The following is a 22,628-nucleotide window of genomic DNA, read 5'->3' on the forward strand; positions in this document are numbered from 1 at the left end:
TCTTGTTTAATTCTCCCGCTTTATTGAAGTGGGGAGACTGAAACCAATGGGAAAAATCCAAGCCACAACCACTTATCCATTACCCACAATTCCGCCTGACTCACGTTGACAACTCGTCAAAAATGGCAGATTCGAGCCCCACTAAGTCCGATATCGAGGAAATTTTCAAGCGATTAAGGGCTATTCCAACGAATAAGGTACGAATTTAATAGTATAATTTAAATCTAAACTCGATCTCTCCAAATTAGACACCAAGTATTCAGATAAAAAGTGATTATTGACATGACAGATACCGACACGAGCTGAATCCACGTACCACATATTTCCATCACTCATTGCTCCTCAATAATCCTGGAGGATTAAAGCCAAAGTCCTTATTGCCAATTACAACTTCAATTGAATTCTCATGTCCCACAATTTTTAGTCACTTCAACATAAAGGGGGTGGATTCTTTTGGGAGATGCTTCATGATAGGTTATTTTAGATTGATCTTATGGACATTTCCCGACCTCCAATGTATTTCGACGATAAACGAGGATTGGTTTCCCCTGATTATGTGGTTATTCTGCTGATTTTATTGACAGGTAACCATAATCATCCCGGCATTTCAAAAAATTAGAGCAATGAAGGAAGGTGATAGAGATTGAGAAGAGTTTGATCTTGATTAGTTTTTATTGTTTTAATCCAGTGAATTCATAAATTTATGACATGACACAATTTGGAAGTAATTTTATCTGTCACAGACATGCTTCGACTGCAACACCAAAAATCCAGCTTGGTGCAGTGTAACATACGGTGTCTTTCTCTGCATTGATTGCTCCGCTGTTCATCGAAGTTTAGGTGTACACTTAACCTTTGTCAGATCCTCACAGCTAGACACCAATTGGACATGGCTACAGCTGAGGAATATGCAATTGGGAGGCAATGCTCATGCTGTGAGTTCACTTTGATTTTGTTTTAACCGATGAGTGGCTGATATTTTTCCTGTAAAGGCTATTCCTCTGAACTTTCAAGGATTGGTGTTACAATTTTACGGTTTTATGATTTCAGAGAACATTCTTCTCTCAACACAACTGCACGACTACCGATGCACAGCAGAAGTATAAATCTCGCACTGCCATGCAGTATCGTGAGAAATTGTCTCAAGCTGCCAATCAAGCGATGCGTCGTTACGGCACTAAGGTAACTAATTGTTCGAGTGTTCATTATCAACCAATACAATATAAAGTATACTTCAGTAGAGAAGTGAGAAAGCGAGAATAGTCAATGCAACTTTGGAACAAATCAATTTTTAGCGAATGCAGAGGACAGGCAATAAAAATCTGTTCATTTGATTGCAATGAACTTAATTTCGCCTGAGTAAAATATCAGGTCTGAGTCTGAAGAGAATTATCTCGTAAACTTTGAGTATCCACGATTAGTCTTCAAGTAGCGTTGATTAATCGCGCCCTCTCACTTTATCACTGTAATTATTAACTAGACTGTAGTTTTTATTCATTTATCCAACAATTATAGGCTATTCTTCCGTCAAATCCATTGAAATTGGTGAGCTCCAGTTTTTGCTTTGTGATTCCACTGTCGATAAAATTATTAATGCTTGGATTTTCACATATTTACAATTCATAAAATCATCTAATTTAATTGTATCACAAAAGTTAGCGACCTCCATGTCAGTCACATAAGTTAATTTGTGTTGATCAATGTTTTCCTATTTCCCTCGAAAAAACTCTACAGTTGACATATTTTCTCTATATCAGTTGCATTTAGATGATCATGTCGATACCAATAATGAAGAGGCAGCGGAAATTGACTTCTTCGCTGAACATGAAAACTTCGAGGACGCGAGATCAACCCCAGTGATCCCACCCCAGTCCAAAGTGGCTGCTCTCACCGCACAATCACTCTTAAATGATAATCCATCTAAAAATAAACCAGAAGCGAATGCAGATTCGCTTGTGGGCAATGTCGGGCCTTCGGTGAAGCTTTCAGACTCAGCCCCGAGTGTTCAGCCTGACAGGAAGCCCACAATAGGAGGTAGAAAGGTGCAGACTAGGCGTCCAGGGCTTGGAAAGAAGACTGGAGGTCTTGGAGCTCAGAGAGTCACAACTAACTTCGACGAACTCGAGAAGAACATCGCTGAGGCGAGTGCTCAGGCGCCCAGGGAACTCCCGGAGCGCGGGAAAGAGGAGCAGGCAGAGATTGATAATCGCTTAGCTTATAAATACGAACAGAATCTCACGGAGCAGGCAAAACTCGTCAAGGAGAGAACCAAAATGTTGGATCCGAAAAAAGCATCACAAGCTGAACGTCTTGGAATGGGGATCAATGCCAGGAGGTAAATAATTACTTGACATTGCCATTTAATTTTTTTTACAGTTACGACTTTTTAATTAATTTTTTGATGATTCAAAATATTATAAATAAAAAAATAATTCTGTGTAGTGGAGCTAGTCACTCAGCGGTGAGTGACATGAAGGTAATAACCCAGGAATCCTCAGGGCGTAAAATTACTGCCAGTGAACCCAGATATAATCCACGAGACGACGCGGAGATTGACACCTCCACAGCTAGAGCTGTACCGGACCTCGACGACTTTTTCTCCGCGATAAGTTCTCCATACTCAACAAAATCGGGTTACAAAATGGGGAATGAGGAGGTCGTTGTCATTTCGGAGCCTGAGATGCCGAGGAGGGCACCGTTGAAACTCAATGGTGGGCGTGGTGATGTCAAAAGTACTTCCAGCGGTAGTTCCAATGCTGATGGCGAGGCACAGAAGAAATTCGGAGGGGCCAAGGCCATCAGCTCTGATCAGTACTTCCGGGACGGTAATAGTGATGATTCGGTGAGTTCAGGTCGAATTTTGTAATAATTCTGATTGTGTAATTCTTATGTTTTGCAAGAAAACTTTATTGAATCGTCCCTCTATTTCAAGTGGGAACGCAAGAGTAATCTCCGACGATTCGAAGGTCAATCGTCGATATCTTCGGCAGATTACTTCGGCACCGGTACCACATCGCCAACATCATCATCATCATCGTTATCAATGAGTAATATAACAGCACGAACTCAATCAGTGGACCTCGAAGACGTTCGAGAGAGTGTGCGCCAAGGGGTAAATAAAGTCGCCGGGAGACTGAGCTCCCTGGCAAACGCAGCAGTTTCATCAATTCAAGATCGATATGGACTTTAACAGTAATTATATTGTAATATCGCGGAATTAATAGCTCCTCTGTCATAAATACAGAATGAATGCCCTCAGTGGTTCCTTGGACGAATGAGGCGTCCATTGTTCAATGGTTTTCCATGATTTTTTTTCTTATTTTAGACATCAAATTGGGAGAACAAACTTAAGGACAGTGTATCGTTGAAAATCTTGTATTCTATCAATTGTTAATTGAATACACATTATTATTATATACAATTTGTTAAGATTATTCTTCTATTCCGGGAGTGAAACCCATAGAGGCGTAGAAAATTTAATGTACGATCATTTTTGTTTAATAGGATAAATAGTTATTTTTTGGTCGGGTCAGGCCAGAGATTACTCATAATTTTCTCGACCAATTTTTCCTCAGTTGAATTGGTCTGTTCTGTTTTGTCACCGGTAGCACTCTGTTCTTCTGCACTGTTATCTTCGTTATCCTCCGATTCAGCGATATTATCGTTTTCTGCGTCTGATGAAGCGCTAGAGGAATGATTCCTATATCTTAATCTGAAATGATATAATCGATTTAGAATCTATAAAATATCCAATCACATAGCGTTTTACCACTCACTCATTCTTTGGACGATCTGCCCTCTTTCTCGGCAGACGCTGGCACTGTAACTCCAGTTGTAATGATGGTTTTCCATGAAGAAGGCATACCAAGACGACTGTCATGTTGTCACACCCTGTGCCCATTAATGCATCAGGAGCTAGACATTGATTTATTAGCTCTTCACATATCTCGTCAGGGTAAACAGCCTCTATGCCTGGCAAAAGATCTGGATCATTTTGTCTGGCAGTTGCTATGGATTCTCTCAGGAAATCTATTACTTCCTCGCTACTCATCACATCCCATATCCCATCACAGGCAAGTATTACGAACTCCCAATCATCAGTTATTTCGAATTTCTGTACTTCAGGAAATGCTGCAATGGAAATGATCCAAACGGAAAATAAATGAATAAAATTAATTGATAAGCTGACGCATTCCTTAATTCACTGATTAAGATTATTTCTCTGATTTTCAATGAAATAATTCTTTGGTTAAATGAAAAAAAGCCTGATCACTGTAGAGAGGATATTTTTTTAAATTCACCTGTTACAATTTGTTCTTCAGCAGATTTATTATTATTCCACTTGAATTTAAAATCCCCAAGAGCCCTGGAAAGCGCGAGATGTCCATTAACACGATTGAACTCGACCCATCCACCAGCAGCCTCAATTCTCCTTCTCTCGTCCTCGAGGAAGGGTTTGTGATCGCGACTCAAAGACACCGCTTCTCCATGGACACTGGCCACTGCCCGACTGTCACCTGCATTTGCCTGAAATTGCATAGTATTAAAAAAAAATTATTTTCCTCTTTTCTTCCGGACCTTGGCAGAAAAATGTGAGTCAACTTTGTCAAACGCAGAACACTTACACAATATAATATGTTATCTTTTATTAATACTGCGATGACAGTGGTTCCTGCCCGGTCAGCCCTTAACGCCGCGTCTGCCTGCATAGCTTTGTCCAACTCGAGAAATCCCTGCTCCATCGCCTCCACGATTTGACCTTTCTTGTACTCCGGTGTCCTGGTTATGTACTCATGAAGATGCTTTCCAGCGTGGAGAGACATGGTTGCTCCTGAAGACAAATAATTATGATTTTTGATATTCCTATTTTTAACATTATTAGTTCACCTAATTACATACAAAATAAATTCAAATATAATTATTGCATACGTTACTGACGTAGAGGCATAATTCCTTCTTTCTTAAATTGAGAATTGATTAATTTGGTCATTAATAATGTCAAAACCTATGATCCGATATGAAAAACCCGAAAAAATGCCAATACCTCCATGACCATCATAAACTGCGAAAAACGAGGCCTCAGGATCATCGGGAAGTGCCAGTATGTGAACATGACAGTCTTCCATCTTGATCCTCCATCCCTGCATGCAGGAGCTTCCAACAAGGAAATTCGAGTCCCTGCAACATGCTGAGGTTTTCGTGGTCACTGGTTCACTCAGTGTCTGGCCCATCTTCTTCACAAGCTTCCTGTGATAATTGTTAGACTCATCTCTATTTCTCTCAACATGTCCAAAAACTCATTCATTCCTCAATTCAGATTTCACCGCGGCTAAAATGGGTGCCTTTCAAGGATAATATCATTTAATGAAAAAAGTGAGAGGGAGTATTCATTTTGCCACACGTGACGCATAAAAAAATGTTTCTATTGCGTTCTCATTGAAATTTTAATGCGTCAAAAGGCCGATTGTATTAAAAAAAATTCCGAAATTTTTTTTTCAATCGTCAATATTCACAGAATCTTTGAATTGGATTTTATCATTCTTCTTTGCTTGAATTCATCTGTTCAGTTTTTTCGAAATGTTAAATCATGGAAGAATGGACCTGGGTTTCCATTTGGACGTGAAATTCTTCAATTCCCTTCTCCGAAAACAGAATAGTCTTCTAATCTCTCTCGGCATCTCTCAAACCTCAAAATGATCACGGCTTACCTGTCATCGATGAACAGAACAACGTGAAAGTTCTCCAAACGTTGGAAAACTCCCAGCAGGTTAAATAGAAAATTATCACGTTTATTTATAACTCACTTTCCTCCAATTATTTTTATTTCCCAATGTTATGGACAAGTTTCACACAGGTTATGTCTTACTAGACATTCACAAAATTGAACCGTTTGTAAATTGTTAAATTTCGTCGGCGAGTTTTAATAATGTATGATTTTCTGGAGCAATCGGAGGCGCTTTTATTGTATGGTTTATATTACTTCACATTGATGATTCCATGTTTACTCAGTTCCAAACGTGGGACTGTGTATTTTGTTCTATTCTGTTGAATTTCTCACGAATTTTCAAAGGTGATTTAAATAGCTTACTTCAGTGTAGTCATGGAGTGGGCAGAGTGGCAGGGTAGTGGCCCGAACAGCTGATCATTTGACCTACTTCGTGGAAATTTAAATGCCAAAGCGACTTCAACTCACCGATGATACCGCAATTAGTGGAGGAAAATAATCAATACATGATTTTATTTTTAACAATGTTTTATTTCATCATGATTAATTAAAAATTATCTGTGTCATTCAGGCGACATTGTGTCGAACATGGGTGGGGGAAAATAGTCACCTCCGTGATACTCCTAAGAAGAATGATTTTTTCTTTGACTCATTTGAAGTATTAGGTAGTAGCGAAAATGAACTAATGTTGCGTTTTTTTCTATTGAAAATTATTGTGTATTTAAGTTTTGAATCTTTATTTTTTTTCGTGACCTTTTCTCGTACAATGATAAAAATCTAGATCTCTTAATTTACCTAATTCATGGCAATGAGATGGCATAAATGGAAGGAAAGGGAATCGAATGATATAGTTAAAAAAAATAAAATAAAACATAAGTCAAAAAATTCGTACTCATCAGCATTTTATTTTTGATTCATTACGAATTATTTCAGTAATCAAAGAACACATCGTATCAATCCACTTGCTCATTCACTCAATTTCAATTATATTCTAGATCTTAGGGCTACTGATGTTTTTTGAGTTTTTAAAAAATTGAATTTCATTCCATTCTGACTCTGGAATTACTCTAAAATAAGTTGAGCCTTTTTTCCGTTGATCTCTGTTGACAATCCATGACGGAGTGCCAGCTCTCTTTTAACACTAGCAAAGAGTATATCTGTCAATAGAAATATTTGAGCGATGGCGAATGCTAGAGTCACACCGAAATAAAAATTGGCATTTGCTGATCGCGAGTAGATCCACTGGTGCCAAACTGTTGGAGCAAATACTGTGCAGAAGAGCATGAGGCAGCCGACGAGGAAGCCTTGCTGCATGTCTGTGAACATCCCAAAAGCAATTTTAGAAAGACTAATAGCAAATAAATAAGCAATTGAAGTCACCTATAGAAAATAAATTCATCGATCTTCCTTGAAGAGTAAACTTTTTAATTGTTTGCTCAGATTGCTATAATGCTTTTGAAGAATTAAACATTGAAGTCTAAATTAATCTCTACAACAAAAAATGAAAAAATTCTTACGTTTGAATAAATGTTGCCAGAGGGGCAGCAACGCCATATAGAATCCAACGTCTCCAATGCACGGATATGATTTGAATATCGCTTCAATAGCCAAATAAGCAAATGCAAGGATCATGGGATCCTTCCTGAACTTCAGGGCGAGGGGAACAATATACAAAATGCCGACATTTATCTGGAAGGAGGCAATGAAAAGCCACCTAAAATGCTCGAACATCTCCGTAAAAAAGTACCAGTACAATCCAATGTTGGGTCGAAGATCTGGAACAGTTAGGATGAAGCCCATGGTGTTTCCAATGAAGTTCCAGTTCCCCATGATGAGATATGACAGATAAAGCAGCATTCCCGTGAAAAATGAGAATAAGAGGATCATCTGCACTATGGGGAGAAGTTTCTTCCCTTCAGGGAGATCCTTGGCAACGTAGATCGTTGCCGGGACCATCAGCGCCATGGGATAGAGCCCCTGGAGGGTGGCCAGAGCTATCAGAAAGCAGCTGGACAGCCTTGATTTATTTATCATTGAGAGCAACGTCGCCGCAAAAAGAAGGTTCGTAAATACTGTTGTGGTGAGGCCTACACAGTTCAGGACGATGAAAGGATTGAAGAGGTATGCAGCTGGCACGTACAGCACTGAAGTTCTCGCAATTTTTGAGATCGGCGTGTAGCAAGTGTCTCTGTCCTGCGATTCTCCTTTCGAGTGTTTCCTCTCGTGCTTCGCAAGTTCAACGACATAAAGCCGAGTTGTAGCGAACAGACACCAGGCAGTGATCAAGTCAGCGAGGATGAAGATGCACTTGATACCCCAGGTTGATAAATACTTGTGAATGTAGGTGAATGCCAAGAGACCTACCGGTGTCTCGTGAAACAAATCGCCTGTGTAGGGATCGATGTTGGAGTTTCGCAAATGAACACCCTCGGTCACTCGTTTCCACGAGTTAAGGGCGGTGGACACTTCGACTCTGTTACTGATAATTTTCTGAAACTCTGAGTTCATCAGTAACAGACGAATTGCACCGGCCAGGGCACAATACGACAGTCTTTCAATTGTTCTCATGTCTCCGAATTGTTTAGGTAATTGGATAATTACTAATAATCAGCATAGATAGATCGCTACATAAACAGACAAACTTCACTTATACAGAATTTCCGGGGCTAGATGTTAATATCGTCGAAGTGGTTGCTAGCAACCTTTCAAGGGATAACTGTCAGTGGTCCTGACTATTCATGAGGATTTATCACTACTTGTTTGGTGAGAATGATTTACGAACTAAATTTTCATGACACTCCACCCACGGCGATGACTCCGATTATCGGTTTGTAGGTTAGGAAATGTTGTTTTGGAGAGAGTAGATTGAGACATAACCTGGCTTGTTTCTGTACCGTTGATATTGCCCTTAATGCGGTAATAATAACAACAGGGTTAACTAGTCGATTAAGGAGAAAATAGAGAAAATTTATTAGGTAAGAGGAGATATTTTTGAAATCTGTATGTGAAAGCTTGTAAAAGGTAATGTTATGTACAATTCATTATCGTCAATGGAAACTGATTCTCAAATTATTTTCATTTCCGACCGAACTCAACTGAGGATTTTACCACCCACAGTTTAGTTGTGCTCTCGAAATAAACAATGAATGAAGAAAAGAAGGAATCGCCACTTAAAAAATTACGCTGGTCGAGGAAAAATACAGTGAGGAAAATGGCTCTTGTGTTTTCCGGATTTTTGGGAATGGTAGGGCTCTTATTGAGCCCGTCATTATATGCCATGGCCTTTCCTGAGGACTGGAGTAAGCACAATTGATTCATCAAAAGAATCATTCAATTCTATCGATTTATTATTAATTGAAAATATTTTTTCAGAGGAATATAGACGGAAAATGACTGCCCATATACCCCCTGATAAACGAGTAGACTAGGAAATTGAAGTAAACACTCGTTTTAAATCATTTATATTGATTTGTTTTAAATTATGTACACAGAATAAATGATTTAACATTGTCACACGCTCGATTAGTGTCTGTACAACCTCCAAACAGTTTAACATATCAATCTGTCGTTATTATTACTTTCGAAATAAAGTGAAATAAAGAGTGGATCTAGTGGTTTTCATGGAGATGTCAAAAGTCGTCATCATCACAGACGTCGAGGAAAACGTCGAAAGCTTCACGATTGCAGTTTCCTTCGGACGTAAAGACATATTTGTGGAAAGTTCCGTCCATGCAGACAGCTGAAATATCCGAGCATTAAGATCCGTTAATTTTTCATTACGCGTCATATTCTGGGTTGAAATTAGCTTTCGAAATAAATTAGAAAGCCAAAATTTTGGGAATCTTTTGACTCACCAATAACGGAATTGTGAGATCCAAATGCACATACACAGGCACACTCTGGGGGTACAGTAAACGTAGCAAGCGCCCACTGACTCTCAATATAATTACCGAGAAAGCCCATCTTAGAAAATCTAAAAATACGGGTGAAATGCACAATGCCATCAATAAATTTATTGAAATGTTGTCCATCTGAGAATTTGGCTTACGTGGATCTCCTGTTGAGGCGAGTGTCTTTGAGGGCCCATATATGAATAGTGCCCTTATCACTCGACGCGCAGAGGAATTCAGAATCTCTACTGAACGTTATGCTAAGAATTGGAACGATTGGTACCGACTTTTGTGATTAGAAAAAAAAAGTTCACATTAAAAAAAATTAAGGAATGTTAATTACCAGTAGAGCGTTGCTGGATCTGCTCCGCGTCGCAATTCCACAAGCAGTTGTCGCCTGATGCTGTCCCACACTCTAACGAGTGTTCCTTGTGCTGAAGCTGTTGCGACCATTGTTCCATTCGAGTTCACGGCGAGACAAGCCAGTGGTCCCTGGTGGGCGGAAATGGTCGCTGGTGCTGAGGAACTACCAGTCTCAGTAGCAGCAAGATCAACGAGTTGAACACTCCCAATCTTATGTCCAGGAAAAGCCAACAATTGTTTATGGGCACTAGCTAGTGTTGCTACCTCGACCAGCCCTTTGGGATTATCTCTCGTCTCGAGAGTCAGTAATCTCCTGGTGGGAAAGGGGAACGAAAATACGTGGATCTCCCTCTGAAGTGCTACAATCAATCTGGAAAGTGTTGACAGAGAATAGAAATAGAATTGTAATTTTTTGTGTCGCCCAATAGGTGATAAAACACGGTTATTCCCCGAAGGACTGACCCATAAAAAAGTTCTCCAACTCACTTATCTCTCCTGAGTCTCACAGCCTTGATAGTGCTGGTGAAAGTAATCTCCAGTACGAATTTCTTGGCAACGTCATCATAAATCAGAACAGTATTATCAGCAAATTTTGGTCGTACGCCACCGCCCACGACTGCAATAAGATTCGTCCTCCAGAGCATTTCACCAATGGCGATGCTGCCCATGAGGTCATTGTCGAAGTGGGCCTTCTCCACCAGTGGCTCAACATTATAGATTCTGAGACCTGACTCCATGCAGCACGTGAAACATCCTGCAATTCCATTAAACAATAGCCCTGCAATTTGCCCAGTGCTTTCTTCAAACTCATGTGCCAACGTCGAACTCTTTCCAATCGAAAAAATTGATTTCCAACCGTGGGAAAAGGTGAACGAACGAAATTGTGCCTTTGTTCCATTCTCAAAACACTCACCCTGATCTTGGTTGAATCTCAGACTCAGTATTCCACGTCCAGCAGCCATTTTAGACGTTCTAATCGTCGAACGTCTAACTACGATGCTATTTACGAATTATCACATTGCTTTATTGATGAGTGGAATCCTTTTTGTTTACTGTTTACGTACTCCCCTCAAGTGGAGTGGCGGACAAGAAATGTCGTCGCAACGTGGGTAAAACAGAGTCTATGGTGGGGGGTTAAAAAAGTGAATCATCACTGGTTGAATGGGGGTTCAAAACAAACTTCACAGCGATCAAATCGGTTCATCCCTTCTCTCTGAGATTTACATTTATTTCTATCTCTCCCACTATTCAGTACCGAAGATGGCCGAGAACTCACGAGATCTTAAACGTATTGGAGCAGTTATGTTGTGATTTGGAGGAGCTTGTAATTTGTTGACGTCTACAAAACGTGTGACAAACGAAATTTTTTATTTTAAAGGGTTGTTTGAACATTCTTCATCATGTCTTATATGCTCTCACATTTGCATAATGGCTGGCAGGTAGACCAGGCCATTCTGTCTGAGGAGGATCGGGTTGTGGTAAGTATTTGAGTGATTCATAACCTTAAAAGAACCGTTTTTATTTTCTTTATTTTTTCTATATTAATTTTGAGGATGCATTGAGAAAATAAATGCTTCTCGTGAAAACCCAAATATTTAATGGTTCCTATTTCTTTTTCAACTTGAGGTTATTCGTTTCGGTCACGACTGGGATCCCATGTGCATGAAAATGGACGAAGTACTTTACAACATAGCCGAGAAAGTGAAGAACTTTGCGGTTATTTACCTCGTAGACATCACAGAGGTCCCCGACTTCAATAAAATGTACGAGCTGTACGACCCCTGCACCGTCATGTTTTTCTTCAGAAATAAACACATAATGATCGATCTTGGCACTGGCAACAATAACAAAATCAACTGGACTCTAGAGGATAAGCAAGAGATGATTGATATAATCGAGACTGTCTATAGAGGCGCCAGGAAGGGACGGGGTCTCGTCGTTTCTCCAAAAGATTATTCTACCAAGTACCGATATTAATATTATCATTTTAATCCATTTATTATGTATAAATTATGTTTTACATTAAAACGATATAATCGTGAGATCGGAATGAGTGAGAATTCGTTGGTTCACTTATTTTAAAGTACAGTCACAGTCACGAATGAAGTTAGTCATTATACTTTGCATTTGGTGACTGATCAAGAGCACTTGATGATTATTGTAATTATCCTAGTGTAATATTTACAGTTTTTAATACAATAGTAATACCTATATAATTTATGAAATTGTGAAAGACTGAGGGGCTTTGGTCCATCATCTCTGATATTTTTAGAAAAATAATTTTTGAGGTAATTAGGAGCCAGTTGACCAGTTCCGGATTAGAGTGATGTGTCAAGTAGTTCTGAAACAATGAAATTAATTACTGTTGGAGAATGAATTGTAAAAATATTATTGGAAAAATTTAAAAATCTCTTTTTCAAAAAATCTAACAGTTTCACTGATTTTTTTCCTGTCTATGAATGACATTTGACTTACTCTCAGTCACAGTTGGATCTTCATTAACAATATGCACTGATTTGGATCGATTTATTGGCTGAAGATTCTCGTAAAATGAATTACTTGATTCATCAGAGTCATCGAGACTGCTTGTACTAGATTTGCCTTCCTTCTCGATCTCGTGGATGGGATAGTCCAATGTATTGTATCTTACTGCAAGGTAAAAAAGGTTCTCCAGATAATTTTTTTCGAGCATTTTCCTTTTGAAGAATTTCTAAAAGATTTACTTGGCATCTTGTAAACAATCTGTCAGAAGTTAAATGATTACCTATTTGATTGGTGAATGGCTTTGAACAAATTTCTGACGTTGATTTTGAGTATTTAACCCCCAGCGATAAACAATATTGTGATTTTGGGCTCGATGATGTGGATGATGATGAATGAAAGATTTGTTCGGCTGATTCCACTGATGTTGACAAACTGCTCTTCCTCACTAGCAAATATAAATGAAAAAAATCGTGAGTCTATTTATTTGCAAAGTTTTAGCAGTCAAATACGTTTGGAAACGTAAAACAGAAAAAGCCGATGCAGACAATCGTATTAGACATTGGAGAACAAATACACAAGCAAAGCGTGACATTTATTTTTCTGTCAGCATACCTTGTTGCTGTTTCAGATTGCCATTTCGTTCTCACTCTGCGATAAAGAAACTCATGTTACTTCTACCGGGTTAAGTTATCTAAATTTTTATTTGATTTTGGTTAATCATAACTATATGGTGATAGAAATAACGTTCTATGAATAGAAAATGAAATAATAGGTGGTCTTTGTAGTTTAGTTATGAATGGGCTTAATTTATTTTACATACGAGTCTCGAGACTGCTGACTAGATTCGTTATTGCGGGCTCCTTCCTCTTGCCGTTGACGTCGGTTATTGGATCGACTGATGGAGGTTTGTCTATAAAAAAATATTTATTCGTATTTATTAGAGGATATATTGGATAATATGACGGTGAATACATTATGGGGATAATGTTCGCCATAATTAACTATTTTTTTGTGCCTTCTGGTGATACTTACAGGTTTTTGAAAAGTACGGGTTCTTCAGTACTTGTCTAATACAATTATAAATATATGCGTACTGACTCTGAAAATGTAAAAAATATGTATACTGATAAATCTGATATATCTAGATATATTTCCCCGATAGTTCAGGGTCGAAAAAAATAATAATCTCACTTCTCTCTGGACCATATTAATCCTATGATGCCTCAGTCTATAGACAGTGCCAAAGACATCGAGTTTTCTATTCTCCTTAATATGCTGCAGGAGAATGTCAATGGCAATAAGAGTTCCGGTTCGTCCAATGCCAGCACTGCAGGAAACATTGTAAAAATAATCCGGTTATCTAAAGCCATGCGTTCGTTATGTTGAATTATGATTTTATTACAAATCTTGTTTACCTGCAGTGAACCACGGCAAGGCCAGGATTGGCGGTTATATAACGTCTAATTATTTGACAGAAGTTTATCATTGGGTCAAAGTCCTCAGGTACATCGTGGTCTGGCCAGTCTTTGAAGTGGAGATGAGTAATAGTCCTCTTCTCATTTTCCTGGAGTGGAAAAAAAAAATTTTCATCACTGGCATTTTGCATGGAAAATATGTGTTGATAGGGAATGAGGAGAAACATTTACTTAGAAACTTCTACTCATTTATTTTAAAAGCTGGAGGAACCTTACTTTTTGCAAGACTAGGGTTCTCTGAGTGTACGTCCTGTAGTCGAACTCAGTGGTACATCTAATGGACATATTTTCATATGTAAACGTCTCCTTCATTGTGGGAAAGTACTGATGACACTTGTCCTTATTCTTCTCCATTAGCTGCGTCAGCATGACGATGAGCTTGACGTCGTATTGATCGATCATCCTCCAGAAATCATAAGTCGTTTCCTCCTTGGGTCCCTGGCAGGCAATGTACTCCTCCTCCCCACTGCATCCTTTTATGAACGAGGCATTTATGTAGTCGCTGTTGGGATCTGTGTCGATTTGCTCTAATTTCACTCGGGAGAAATCATCTGGAGAGGGAAAAAAATCAAATAAATCGTTAAAAACAATTACTGGAGATTAATGAAGCATCGAGAGCGGATAAAGATACAGGGAATATGTCTTACATGGCAGAATATCGGTGTAACGATTTTTCTTTCTATTTGCCTGAAGACATGCCGCGTTTGTCGGCATCTGAAGGTCGACGCTGAGGGTCTGGAGCAACTGAAACTCATTACTGAGCTTACCGGGGTTGTCCGCGAGCTGTTGACAGTGAGTGATGAATTTTCGTCTTGTAAATGGCGCTGGTACTGGGGAGCCTGGCATGTCCGAGTGGAGAAACCGCCTCACTACCCTAAAATCCGGTAAATTATTGAGCTCAACAATTAACAATTTGGGTTTTCGATTTCTATCACTTGTTCTGGAAATGTGGAAGAAGATAGTCCAGCAGCCCACGGCACATTTCTTCTCTATACATCCACTACCAAAGACATCACCAAATTGGGATTATCACTTCTCTTATCAAGTCGACTTTTTATCTCTATGTTTTTGCTTTTTCCTCGTGAAGCAATGAATCATTGATCCGGTTTAAGACTCTAAAATTCGAGATAACAACTCATTTCAGTATTTCCATATTTATCTTACTACCAATTACTATGAAAATTTCGAAAGATAACTTCTAGGAGCTCATGTCACTTCTTTTTTCTACGTATTAAATTGGAAATGCCGCTTCCGATTCTTCAACCATTTTTTCCCCTCTTTTCATGCTACCCCTCACGAACCGATGGCTAGAATTTTCCATTTGTTTCGTTTCCTGACAATTTATGATTTTTTCGCTGTCCAAGACCAAATAATTTGGATTTACATCTTCGCTTGTTTCTCGACACATTTTTTTGTTCCCTATGATAATCACTTTTCAGCTGATTCGTTTCGTTATATTTCGGAAAGAACCACTTGCCATATTTGCAACTTGCTGTTATGCATCGACCCCATAATTATGTCTAAATAAAATGATCTTTCTAGTCACCACTTGTTGATACGCACTTGTTAAAGATAGCGAAAATTGATTCATTCCCGTATTGTTTCTTGGAGTTCATCGTACTCCAAGTCTCTTCCACAGCACTGACTAGAAATTTTTGAGTGTTGTCTCAATGACAGACTGACAGGAAATGACGGAAATAAAAAATAGGAAGAGGACGAGGAAGAAGCTGAATTAGAAACCGATACATCACCCGAGCATTCGCCGAATATAAGAAGTAACAGGATCGTGCGCCACTCGTGTGGAGCCGCCGAAAATAGCAGCGAAGGGTGTGTTAAAAATAAAAGACTGAATTTCTCTCGACACTCGACTATTGGCTTCTGATAGTAGACGAGACTGGGAAGAGACTGAGGGGATCCACGGGTCTGCATTCGCACGTGATTTGGAACGCAGTGAGTCGACCTTGCCACCTTTCATCCAACATATGTATACATATGTCATATAGTCTTCCCAGTGAGTCACGTAAAAATATTGATTATTCCCCATAAACCGTACCACGTGGGTATGTAAACAAGTGTGACGATGTTGTTGAGTTAATCGATTCGATTCCTTCATCTTTCAATGTTAGTTTGCCAATATCATTGCACGAAAAATTATTTACTACAGCGGTTGATGTCGGGGAAAGACACGATTAGTGGAGCGGAGATATTCTTGGAATTGAATGAATTATGCGAATAGATTGGACGTGCAAGGAGGAAAATCATGAGAATTTAATGATATATAAATTTAGTGAGGCGATGACGAAGGTAGATTTTTTAAGCAGGACTGATGGACATTTTTGTATTTAAGCACATCTAGGCCAGAAAGGTTGAAAGGTGCTAATTGTGTCCGAATTTACGAATTTCGTTTGTGATGTAAAAAGTACTTACGCTCGAACGGAGCATTTTCGCACCAAGAGCATCAGCGTCGTAAGAATCCCAAGAAATAAAATACCAAATATTATTCCAATGACTTCAGCCACTCGCATTTCAGCATCTGGGGGAGAGATATTCCGATTTCATCAATATTAAAATGCAAAATGGATAAATCGGGAATTTGTGGACGGAACAATGAACCCACTTGTTTTTACTGTGAATATAGTCGAGTCTCGATATCCGCCGTTGGTGAAGGCCCGCATCCTCACATCGTACCAGGTGTCTGGTTCCAGGGGCCCATTGCAGTAGGACCTCTGTCCACTGTTTGACGAGAGTTTGGGACAATGCTCAGTATCATCTCCTAAGATGTATTTGACGGCTTTCAAATTACCGTAGTCGACGATATAAGCTAGAACAAGGGTGGAAATAATTGTTATGAGATCGATAGAGGATAATTCCGCAGATGAATTACTAAATCGGGTGGAATTTATTTTCATTTCGCTTCATGTTCATCAGTGATTGAAGCAACTTTATCGATTTAGACCAGTTTATCTCTATCAATGCAGTATGATTCACACTGTACCCATTCCACCCGGTGATAAACCCCGAGGGGGCGATACCTCTCGGTGATAATTCTGAGAAATAAAATTTTCACGTCCTCATACGTACAGGGATCGCCGTCGCAAAATTTAATCGCTTGATAAGGTATTCGAAAATCCTCGGACTTGGATTCCAACCAAGAGGGCGTATTGGGCCACTCGCCATTGATTCGATCATTTCTCCCGTGGGTCATGTTATTGTATCCCGATTTGGCCACAATAATTGCGTAGCAGTGGATTTTTCCGTAGGTGTCTGAAAATACTGGTAGAAGTATTGCTGCTGTCGTTGTTGTTCTACGAGCCTTGTACGGATCAATTGTGATCTGAGCAGTGTAATTTTCCTCTGGAAGCGGAGGAACTGCAACAAATTAGTGAGAAAATAATTCACATGAAACAAATTATCCATGTGAAGAATTAGACCAGGATTTAGGTCATTAGTAATCAAATTAGCATTATCTTTCAAGATCGTAATGACTTACTTCCTGCTGGGAATATTGCAGTAAGAGAATAGGGCTCTCCGAGCCTTGAGCAATCCTTTCCCTTTCCGGTGATATTGAAGACATATTTATATTCCTCCCACAATTTTAATTTCTTCGTGCAAATATCGTCCTTACAGTCGGGCCGATTGATCTCGATTACTTCCGTAAAATTATGAGGCTTGTAATTCCTCCTTTCACCGTTAGCTGTAACGTTGTAGTACTCGATTCGCTCTCCATGGATTGAGCACGGTTTACCCCAAGAGAGAGTGAAATCTAAGATATCTGGATCGTCGGTATTTGGAACTATTGAGTAGTTGAGAAATGAAACTGGGCCAGGTGCTACAAATTCAAAATAAAGCAATGCGAAATTAATAAATTAATGGATTAAAAAATACTGAAAAATTTATTCAATGCCAATGTACCTCCAGGTCTCGTTTCCACAAAAATCTCTTCGCTCCAATTACCCCAACCCGCGTTGGTTTTTGCTCTGATCTTCGTTTTGTGCGTTGAGAATGGAATAGCATTTTCATATTTGTACGAAAAGACTTTCCCATTAATATTTGAAATAGTGTCGCTAGTTTCTTTCTGCTCTTCGCACCAGGCAGGTATTATTATATTTGGCGACCAAATTATGAGTTTTATTTCAAAACCTACCAAGGTACCGGGCAGCTTTGTTGGTGCTTTCCAATTTAGAATGAATTTGGTGTCTTTGAGGTCACTCGATGATAAGTTCATCGGTGGTGAAGGCACTGAAATTAATGGCAATGCACCAGCTATTAGTTCTAATATTACTAATCTTCCAGTCGTAAGGTGGCGAAGTGTGATTTTCCATCCAGCGCGACGGAAAAATAATTTAATTAAATTATTAATTAGAATTCGATAATTATTACCTTCTTCCGCAGTTTCAGCTGACACTTCTGCGCTCTCGTCGCTCACCCCCTGAGAATTTCTAGCAGAAGCGTAGCAACTGTACAGGGTGAACGGGGACAAATCATCTATTTGAACCCTTTCAAGAACACTCTTCGTACCATTTACGATTATCTTCTCTGTAGTTCCATTTAGTCCCTCGTATCCGTACCCGCGTACCTGGGTAAAGTTGCATCGAAAGATTAATGTAGTATTTTCGCAGTTGTTGTCATCGTTTGTGTAGACTCTCCAACTCATCGCTATGCTGTGATTAGTTGCGATATGGACACGAGGTAGGACTGGTGGATTTAAGACTGCTGGAAATGTTCGGTTGGATTGAAATACAGCAGATGTACTCTCGTTATAGTTGGTCACTGGAGTGATTGTGATTTCGTACACTCGGCATGATTGCAGGCTGTCAATAAGTGTTTCGTTTCCGGTGATGTTTTGAGTCTTTACGGAATTACCACTGAGGGGTAGTGTCACTCGATAGTGTTTGACGCACGTGGTGCCGATTGGAAATGTCCAGAAGACCTTCAGTGACTGATTGCCTGCTTCCGACCATGCTGGAGATGGTTGCTGGGGTTCTGAGACATTTTTTCATAATTTATTCATTTGTATGAAGAGTTAAAAATTGTAGGAGATTATTTGAAGAAGCATAGGAAGGATAGGAAGTATAAAACAAATGTAATGATTTATCCATCTTACGTAAGAAATTAGTTTCGGAATCGATGCTGGTGCTTCCGTACTCTACAGAGCTCTTTCCATGTACTGAGACAGTGAAATTATACTTTGTGCATGGAAATAAATCGGTGGCATTGTACGAAGTCTCGGTGACGTCCACCGATGTACAGTTATTTGAGTCACATCGACCAACAATGTACTTATCAACACAATCATTGTTGGGTAAATTCCAGCTGATTTTTAGCCAGTCAGTGCCACTGGCCGATACCTTAAGATTCAGGGAGTCTTTTTCCACTGAAACGAACGACATAGATTGACGAGATTATCTACTGTCAAGATCAACAAAACAAATTCCAATGTTTCTTATCTAGAGATGGAATGGATCGATTGATCCATCAATTTACCTTTCAATTTAGTGGAATCAGAGGCAAGACGTTGCTGCTCTTTGCCGTTCTTTGTGTAGGGTGTTACCCGGATATCGTACTTGGTGCAGGGCTGGAGGTCCGTGATAGTGTGATTGAATGTCTCGTTAGAGCTTCGACACTCTGTCTGTCCAGATCCACCACTTCGCCCCCAACCAACGATATAGTAAAGAACAGTGATGTTGCTGGATGGCGCCTTCCAGGCGACTGTCAGCGATGTTTCCGTCACGTTTGTGATGGTTGGGTCACTCGAGCCATCTCCTGGAAAGTCGATTTAACGTGCTTGAACTCAATATATTTATAAGCTGAAATACAGATCAATGTATTTGTCAAAATATTTGCCTACCCGCTCTCTCAACAATCATCGAGGAGTCCCGAGCGTCGTTGTAGTCCTCGGACTCGGAGAGCACTGAGACTTTACATTCCTCAATAGTCGCTGGATCTGTCTCCTCTATTCCATTGAATATTTTAATCTTCTTCTCCACGATGTTCGTAATGCCCCAGTGATAAGTCGAAGGGACAGTTGTCTTTCCGATTTCGGAGAGGAAGTCCTTGCTGTCGATCGAGGGAGGAGTCACTGAGGGTCCAATATCCGAAGATGATTCAGGGATCAAAGTCGATGCACTCGTCGAAACTGAAGTTTCCTCTGATATATCATTCTTTGACTGCACCACAGTTATCAACATGTCTTCGACAGTTAGGGCCGTCGTGAGCTCCCGGGGAGGCGACGTCGTCGTGAAATCTGTTGTCAATGGAGTTTCCGAGGTGTCTGGTATTCTTTGACTCGGGGGGAGGGAGGTTTCATCAATGACTGGTCTGTCAGACATGACAGTGGAAATTAGTTGTCTTGTTTCGTTTGAGACAATGAGGTCCTCGATTGTAGATTCTATCGTATTCTCCCATTTCTCAGGGGTTGATAGTTCGCAGGAAATTGAAATAATCAGGGATAGTTGAACGAGAATGAGCCGGAGGCCGGATATCATGATTGATGTGTCAGTAAATCCTGTTGAAGATAAAATGCCTTCAATAATGGCATTGACAATATTTCATGAATTTTATTTTATTGTAAATAAAACTACACTGGATTAGATCAACTTGAGGAACACTAATGAAATTTTTTTTACATTCTTGAGAGTCGAAATATCCGAAAACTGGTGGAACCGCTGGTGAAAAGACCTCCAATGGAAAATTAAAAAATACACGTGAAAGGATCTCGTTCTCTCACACCACTACTAAATCGGGAAAGTCTCATTTGCACTTGAAACTAGTTACCACTGATGAGAAATAAGTGTCTTGCGAGATTGACCCAACAATCAATTCGCCATTTCCTTGAGACAGCACTGGATTATGTCAATGCCACAGATTTTAATCTAATCAAATGTCAGTTATTTTTAAACTAGTCATGTTCACAATTATTATTTTCATCGATCTAGGCAATTGTGATGTTGTCCGGTAAATCGGGTATAATAATGCGCTCTGTTGAGTGCACAATCGGCCGATTAAAATTTACTACAAATGTGTGGGCTGTACCGGGAAACAACTCTTGCACTATCAGCAGCCGAAGGCACTTCCGGTACCGCTTGAGGTTTTCGAGGAAGTTGAAGACACTTCTATTCGACATTTGTAAAGTTTCATTTTTCAAACGGTTTTTATTAAACTGAAGTTTAATCGTAGAATGAATTCCACTCCTCTGAGTCAGAGGAGATAATTTTATTAATCTCGTAAATAATGATAGAACAGAGTGGAGTGTGGAAATTTTTCTTCGTCGAATATTTGTTGACAATTATTTTTTCATTATCATTTTCTGCTCATTAGACCAAATTTCACATGACGATTGATTATATATAAAATGCAAACGTTAATCGGTAGATGTTCTTAGCCAAATCTATTCATGTCGATTTCAAAGGATTAAATGCGAACAATAATTGCACTTTAATTAACAATTAATTAACACATATTTAGAATTTCCAGGAGTATTATTATGGAAAATTTAGTGAAGAAATGAAACGTGCTTCGATAAGACTCGACTACCGTCCACTGCTTGAGTTTTCCAGCGAGTATTTCGTTCACCTCCTCCTCCCCCCCCCGGCATCTGCTCTCAAGCTGATATCGCTGATAATATTGAAAGCCATCCACTCTAGTTTCGAAGCATTCTCCATGAATGCCATACGGCGCATCCACTCAAGTACTTCATTATTTTAGGCCCGTGATAAACCAATGAGGCGATAAAAAATAAAAATCAAACAGTAGTTTTTCTCAACGGAGGAAACCTCCCTCTCGGGTGTAATTATTGACAGTTTTCTCGATGCAAAATTGTAATGATTTCTATCGGCCTTTTTTTTTTAAATATTTCTTTAGCTGAGCGAAATACAAGCTTCCTACGGTGTGGTTATTTGAGCGCAAACTCGAAGGTGAGACGCATAAATTTGAGATGGTGGGATATTTATTGCGAATCTATGATTAATTGGTTTGCAGCTGGCGAGACGATGGATTATTATGGAGCCTGAGCAAATGCATGTTCTGTTCTTTATATTTCTTCCATTATTTCCATTTCCTTCATGAAAGCAACGAGTGAATAATTGGGAAATAATGTAAATATCCTGGCATAAGACGAATATTTCTTTAATTTTTACCTGATTATCAAAGAACGATCATGGTGATCCAATTGATGACGTAAATCCAAAAGTGGAACGAGCCGAATAACAATTCGAAACTTAAAAAATCACAGTCTCATTAAAACAATAATTAAAAACTTCCTGAAAATGGAGAAACCGCGAGGAAGCCTGTTGAGTCGAAGCATTAACTGAGTACTGCTTCTCAACATGACTGAGAAGACGAGAAGGCCCCAGCAGCGAGAGAAGCATACAAACTGAGAAGAAAGACGAAGGATATCTGTGGGACAACCCCCACAAAGACCGTCTATTTCAGATGCTGGTCTGTGTTGGTGATGTTTCGTGATGATTCTCGAGAGTTTTCGGAGGGGGGACGAGGGCCCCTAAGTTTGGGACTGTCCCAATAGACCTGTTCGCACGCACACCTACATAGACAGCGAGTTTTTGGGCCTGAAGGGCCCCAAACTCGTATTCACGAGGGCGCAAGTGCACTTCAGAAGCAACACCTGCTCCTTGTCCCTTTCTTTCCTCTTTTATTCTCTGGAAACTCTATCGCTCCAGGGCGGGGGAGTGGAGG

At 39.6% G+C, this 22,628-nt stretch overlaps 6 protein-coding genes and 1 long non-coding RNA gene across 16 annotated transcripts; 3 read left to right on the plus strand and 4 right to left on the minus strand.

Annotated features, from left to right (window-relative positions):
* Window positions 1–90: 90 nt before the first annotated feature.
* On the plus strand, window positions 91–3,421 carry LOC135163857 (ADP-ribosylation factor GTPase-activating protein 2). 3 transcript variants are annotated; one of them, XM_064123726.1, is made up of 8 exons: window positions 95–197; window positions 290–584; window positions 744–935; window positions 1,051–1,182; window positions 1,516–1,545; window positions 1,758–2,335; window positions 2,443–2,842; window positions 2,933–3,421. In XM_064123726.1, the coding sequence occupies exons 3-8, from the start codon at window positions 909–911 to the stop codon at window positions 3,188–3,190; spliced, it is 1,425 nt and encodes a 474-aa protein (XP_063979796.1). In that variant the 5' UTR covers window positions 95–197; window positions 290–584; window positions 744–908; the 3' UTR covers window positions 3,191–3,421. The 3 variants fall into 3 exon arrangements, with proteins under 3 accessions (XP_063979794.1, XP_063979795.1, XP_063979796.1); XM_064123724.1 differs by lacking the exon at window positions 290–584 and having other exon boundaries at window positions 91–197; XM_064123725.1 differs by lacking the exons at window positions 290–584; window positions 1,516–1,545 and having other exon boundaries at window positions 91–197.
* Window positions 3,360–6,223, minus strand: LOC135163875 (probable protein phosphatase 2C T23F11.1). 3 transcript variants are annotated; one of them, XM_064123758.1, is made up of 6 exons: window positions 6,089–6,223; window positions 5,045–5,247; window positions 4,626–4,831; window positions 4,302–4,527; window positions 3,777–4,131; window positions 3,360–3,712 (listed from the first exon to the last, which is right to left on the minus strand). In XM_064123758.1, exons 1-6 carry the CDS (start codon window positions 6,100–6,102, stop codon window positions 3,514–3,516), a joined length of 1,203 nt encoding a protein of 400 aa, XP_063979828.1. In that variant the 5' UTR covers window positions 6,103–6,223; the 3' UTR covers window positions 3,360–3,513. The 3 variants fall into 3 exon arrangements, with proteins under 3 accessions (XP_063979828.1, XP_063979830.1, XP_063979829.1); XM_064123760.1 differs by lacking the exon at window positions 6,089–6,223 and adding an exon at window positions 5,805–6,082; XM_064123759.1 differs by lacking the exon at window positions 6,089–6,223 and adding an exon at window positions 5,709–6,082.
* Window positions 6,224–6,610: 387 nt separating this feature from the next.
* Window positions 6,611–8,293, minus strand: LOC135163870 (phosphatidylinositol glycan anchor biosynthesis class U protein). Its single transcript, XM_064123744.1, has 2 exons — window positions 7,243–8,293; window positions 6,611–7,041 (listed from the first exon to the last, which is right to left on the minus strand). Exons 1-2 carry the CDS (start codon window positions 8,291–8,293, stop codon window positions 6,788–6,790), a joined length of 1,305 nt encoding a protein of 434 aa, XP_063979814.1. The 3' UTR covers window positions 6,611–6,787.
* A 59-nt stretch (window positions 8,294–8,352) lies between these two features.
* LOC135163915 (uncharacterized) lies at window positions 8,353–9,238 on the plus strand. The gene is made up of 4 exons (XR_010299197.1): window positions 8,353–8,488; window positions 8,561–8,700; window positions 8,843–9,024; window positions 9,098–9,238. It is a non-coding gene; the product is annotated as an uncharacterized LOC135163915 (long non-coding RNA).
* LOC135163879 (WD repeat domain phosphoinositide-interacting protein 4-like) lies at window positions 9,171–11,102 on the minus strand. Of its 2 annotated transcripts, none has more exons than XM_064123767.1 (6): window positions 10,892–11,102; window positions 10,465–10,732; window positions 9,959–10,348; window positions 9,774–9,875; window positions 9,580–9,698; window positions 9,171–9,464 (listed from the first exon to the last, which is right to left on the minus strand). In XM_064123767.1, exons 1-6 carry the CDS (start codon window positions 10,938–10,940, stop codon window positions 9,355–9,357), a joined length of 1,038 nt encoding a protein of 345 aa, XP_063979837.1. In that variant the 5' UTR covers window positions 10,941–11,102; the 3' UTR covers window positions 9,171–9,354. The 2 variants fall into 2 exon arrangements, with proteins under 2 accessions (XP_063979837.1, XP_063979836.1); XM_064123766.1 differs by having other exon boundaries at window positions 10,465–10,756.
* A 137-nt stretch (window positions 11,103–11,239) lies between these two features.
* Window positions 11,240–12,032, plus strand: LOC135163908 (thioredoxin-like protein 4A). Its single transcript, XM_064123811.1, has 2 exons — window positions 11,240–11,456; window positions 11,605–12,032. Exons 1-2 carry the CDS (start codon window positions 11,379–11,381, stop codon window positions 11,953–11,955), a joined length of 429 nt encoding a protein of 142 aa, XP_063979881.1. The 5' UTR covers window positions 11,240–11,378; the 3' UTR covers window positions 11,956–12,032.
* On the minus strand, window positions 11,952–22,605 carry LOC135163820 (tyrosine-protein phosphatase 10D). Of its 5 annotated transcripts, none has more exons than XM_064123647.1 (19): window positions 22,073–22,605; window positions 19,786–20,442; window positions 19,422–19,700; window positions 19,042–19,311; window positions 18,318–18,920; window positions 17,850–18,176; window positions 17,428–17,766; window positions 17,019–17,306; window positions 16,555–16,758; window positions 16,365–16,470; window positions 14,585–14,811; window positions 14,154–14,488; window positions 13,878–14,026; window positions 13,654–13,789; window positions 13,495–13,561; window positions 13,283–13,372; window positions 12,743–12,907; window positions 12,454–12,627; window positions 11,952–12,319 (listed from the first exon to the last, which is right to left on the minus strand). In XM_064123647.1, the coding sequence occupies exons 2-19, from the start codon at window positions 20,420–20,422 to the stop codon at window positions 12,297–12,299; spliced, it is 4,419 nt and encodes a 1,472-aa protein (XP_063979717.1). In that variant the 5' UTR covers window positions 20,423–20,442; window positions 22,073–22,605; the 3' UTR covers window positions 11,952–12,296. The 5 variants fall into 5 exon arrangements, 4 of the variants coding, with proteins under 4 accessions (XP_063979717.1, XP_063979716.1, XP_063979718.1 ...); XM_064123646.1 differs by lacking the exon at window positions 22,073–22,605 and adding an exon at window positions 20,564–21,453; XM_064123648.1 differs by lacking the exons at window positions 12,743–12,907; window positions 22,073–22,605 and adding an exon at window positions 20,564–21,453.
* Window positions 22,606–22,628: the final 23 nt, after the last annotated feature.

Source organism: Diachasmimorpha longicaudata, chromosome 6, assembly GCF_034640455.1.
Source record: "Diachasmimorpha longicaudata isolate KC_UGA_2023 chromosome 6, iyDiaLong2, whole genome shotgun sequence".
Taxonomy (NCBI): Eukaryota; Metazoa; Arthropoda; class Insecta; order Hymenoptera; family Braconidae; genus Diachasmimorpha; species Diachasmimorpha longicaudata.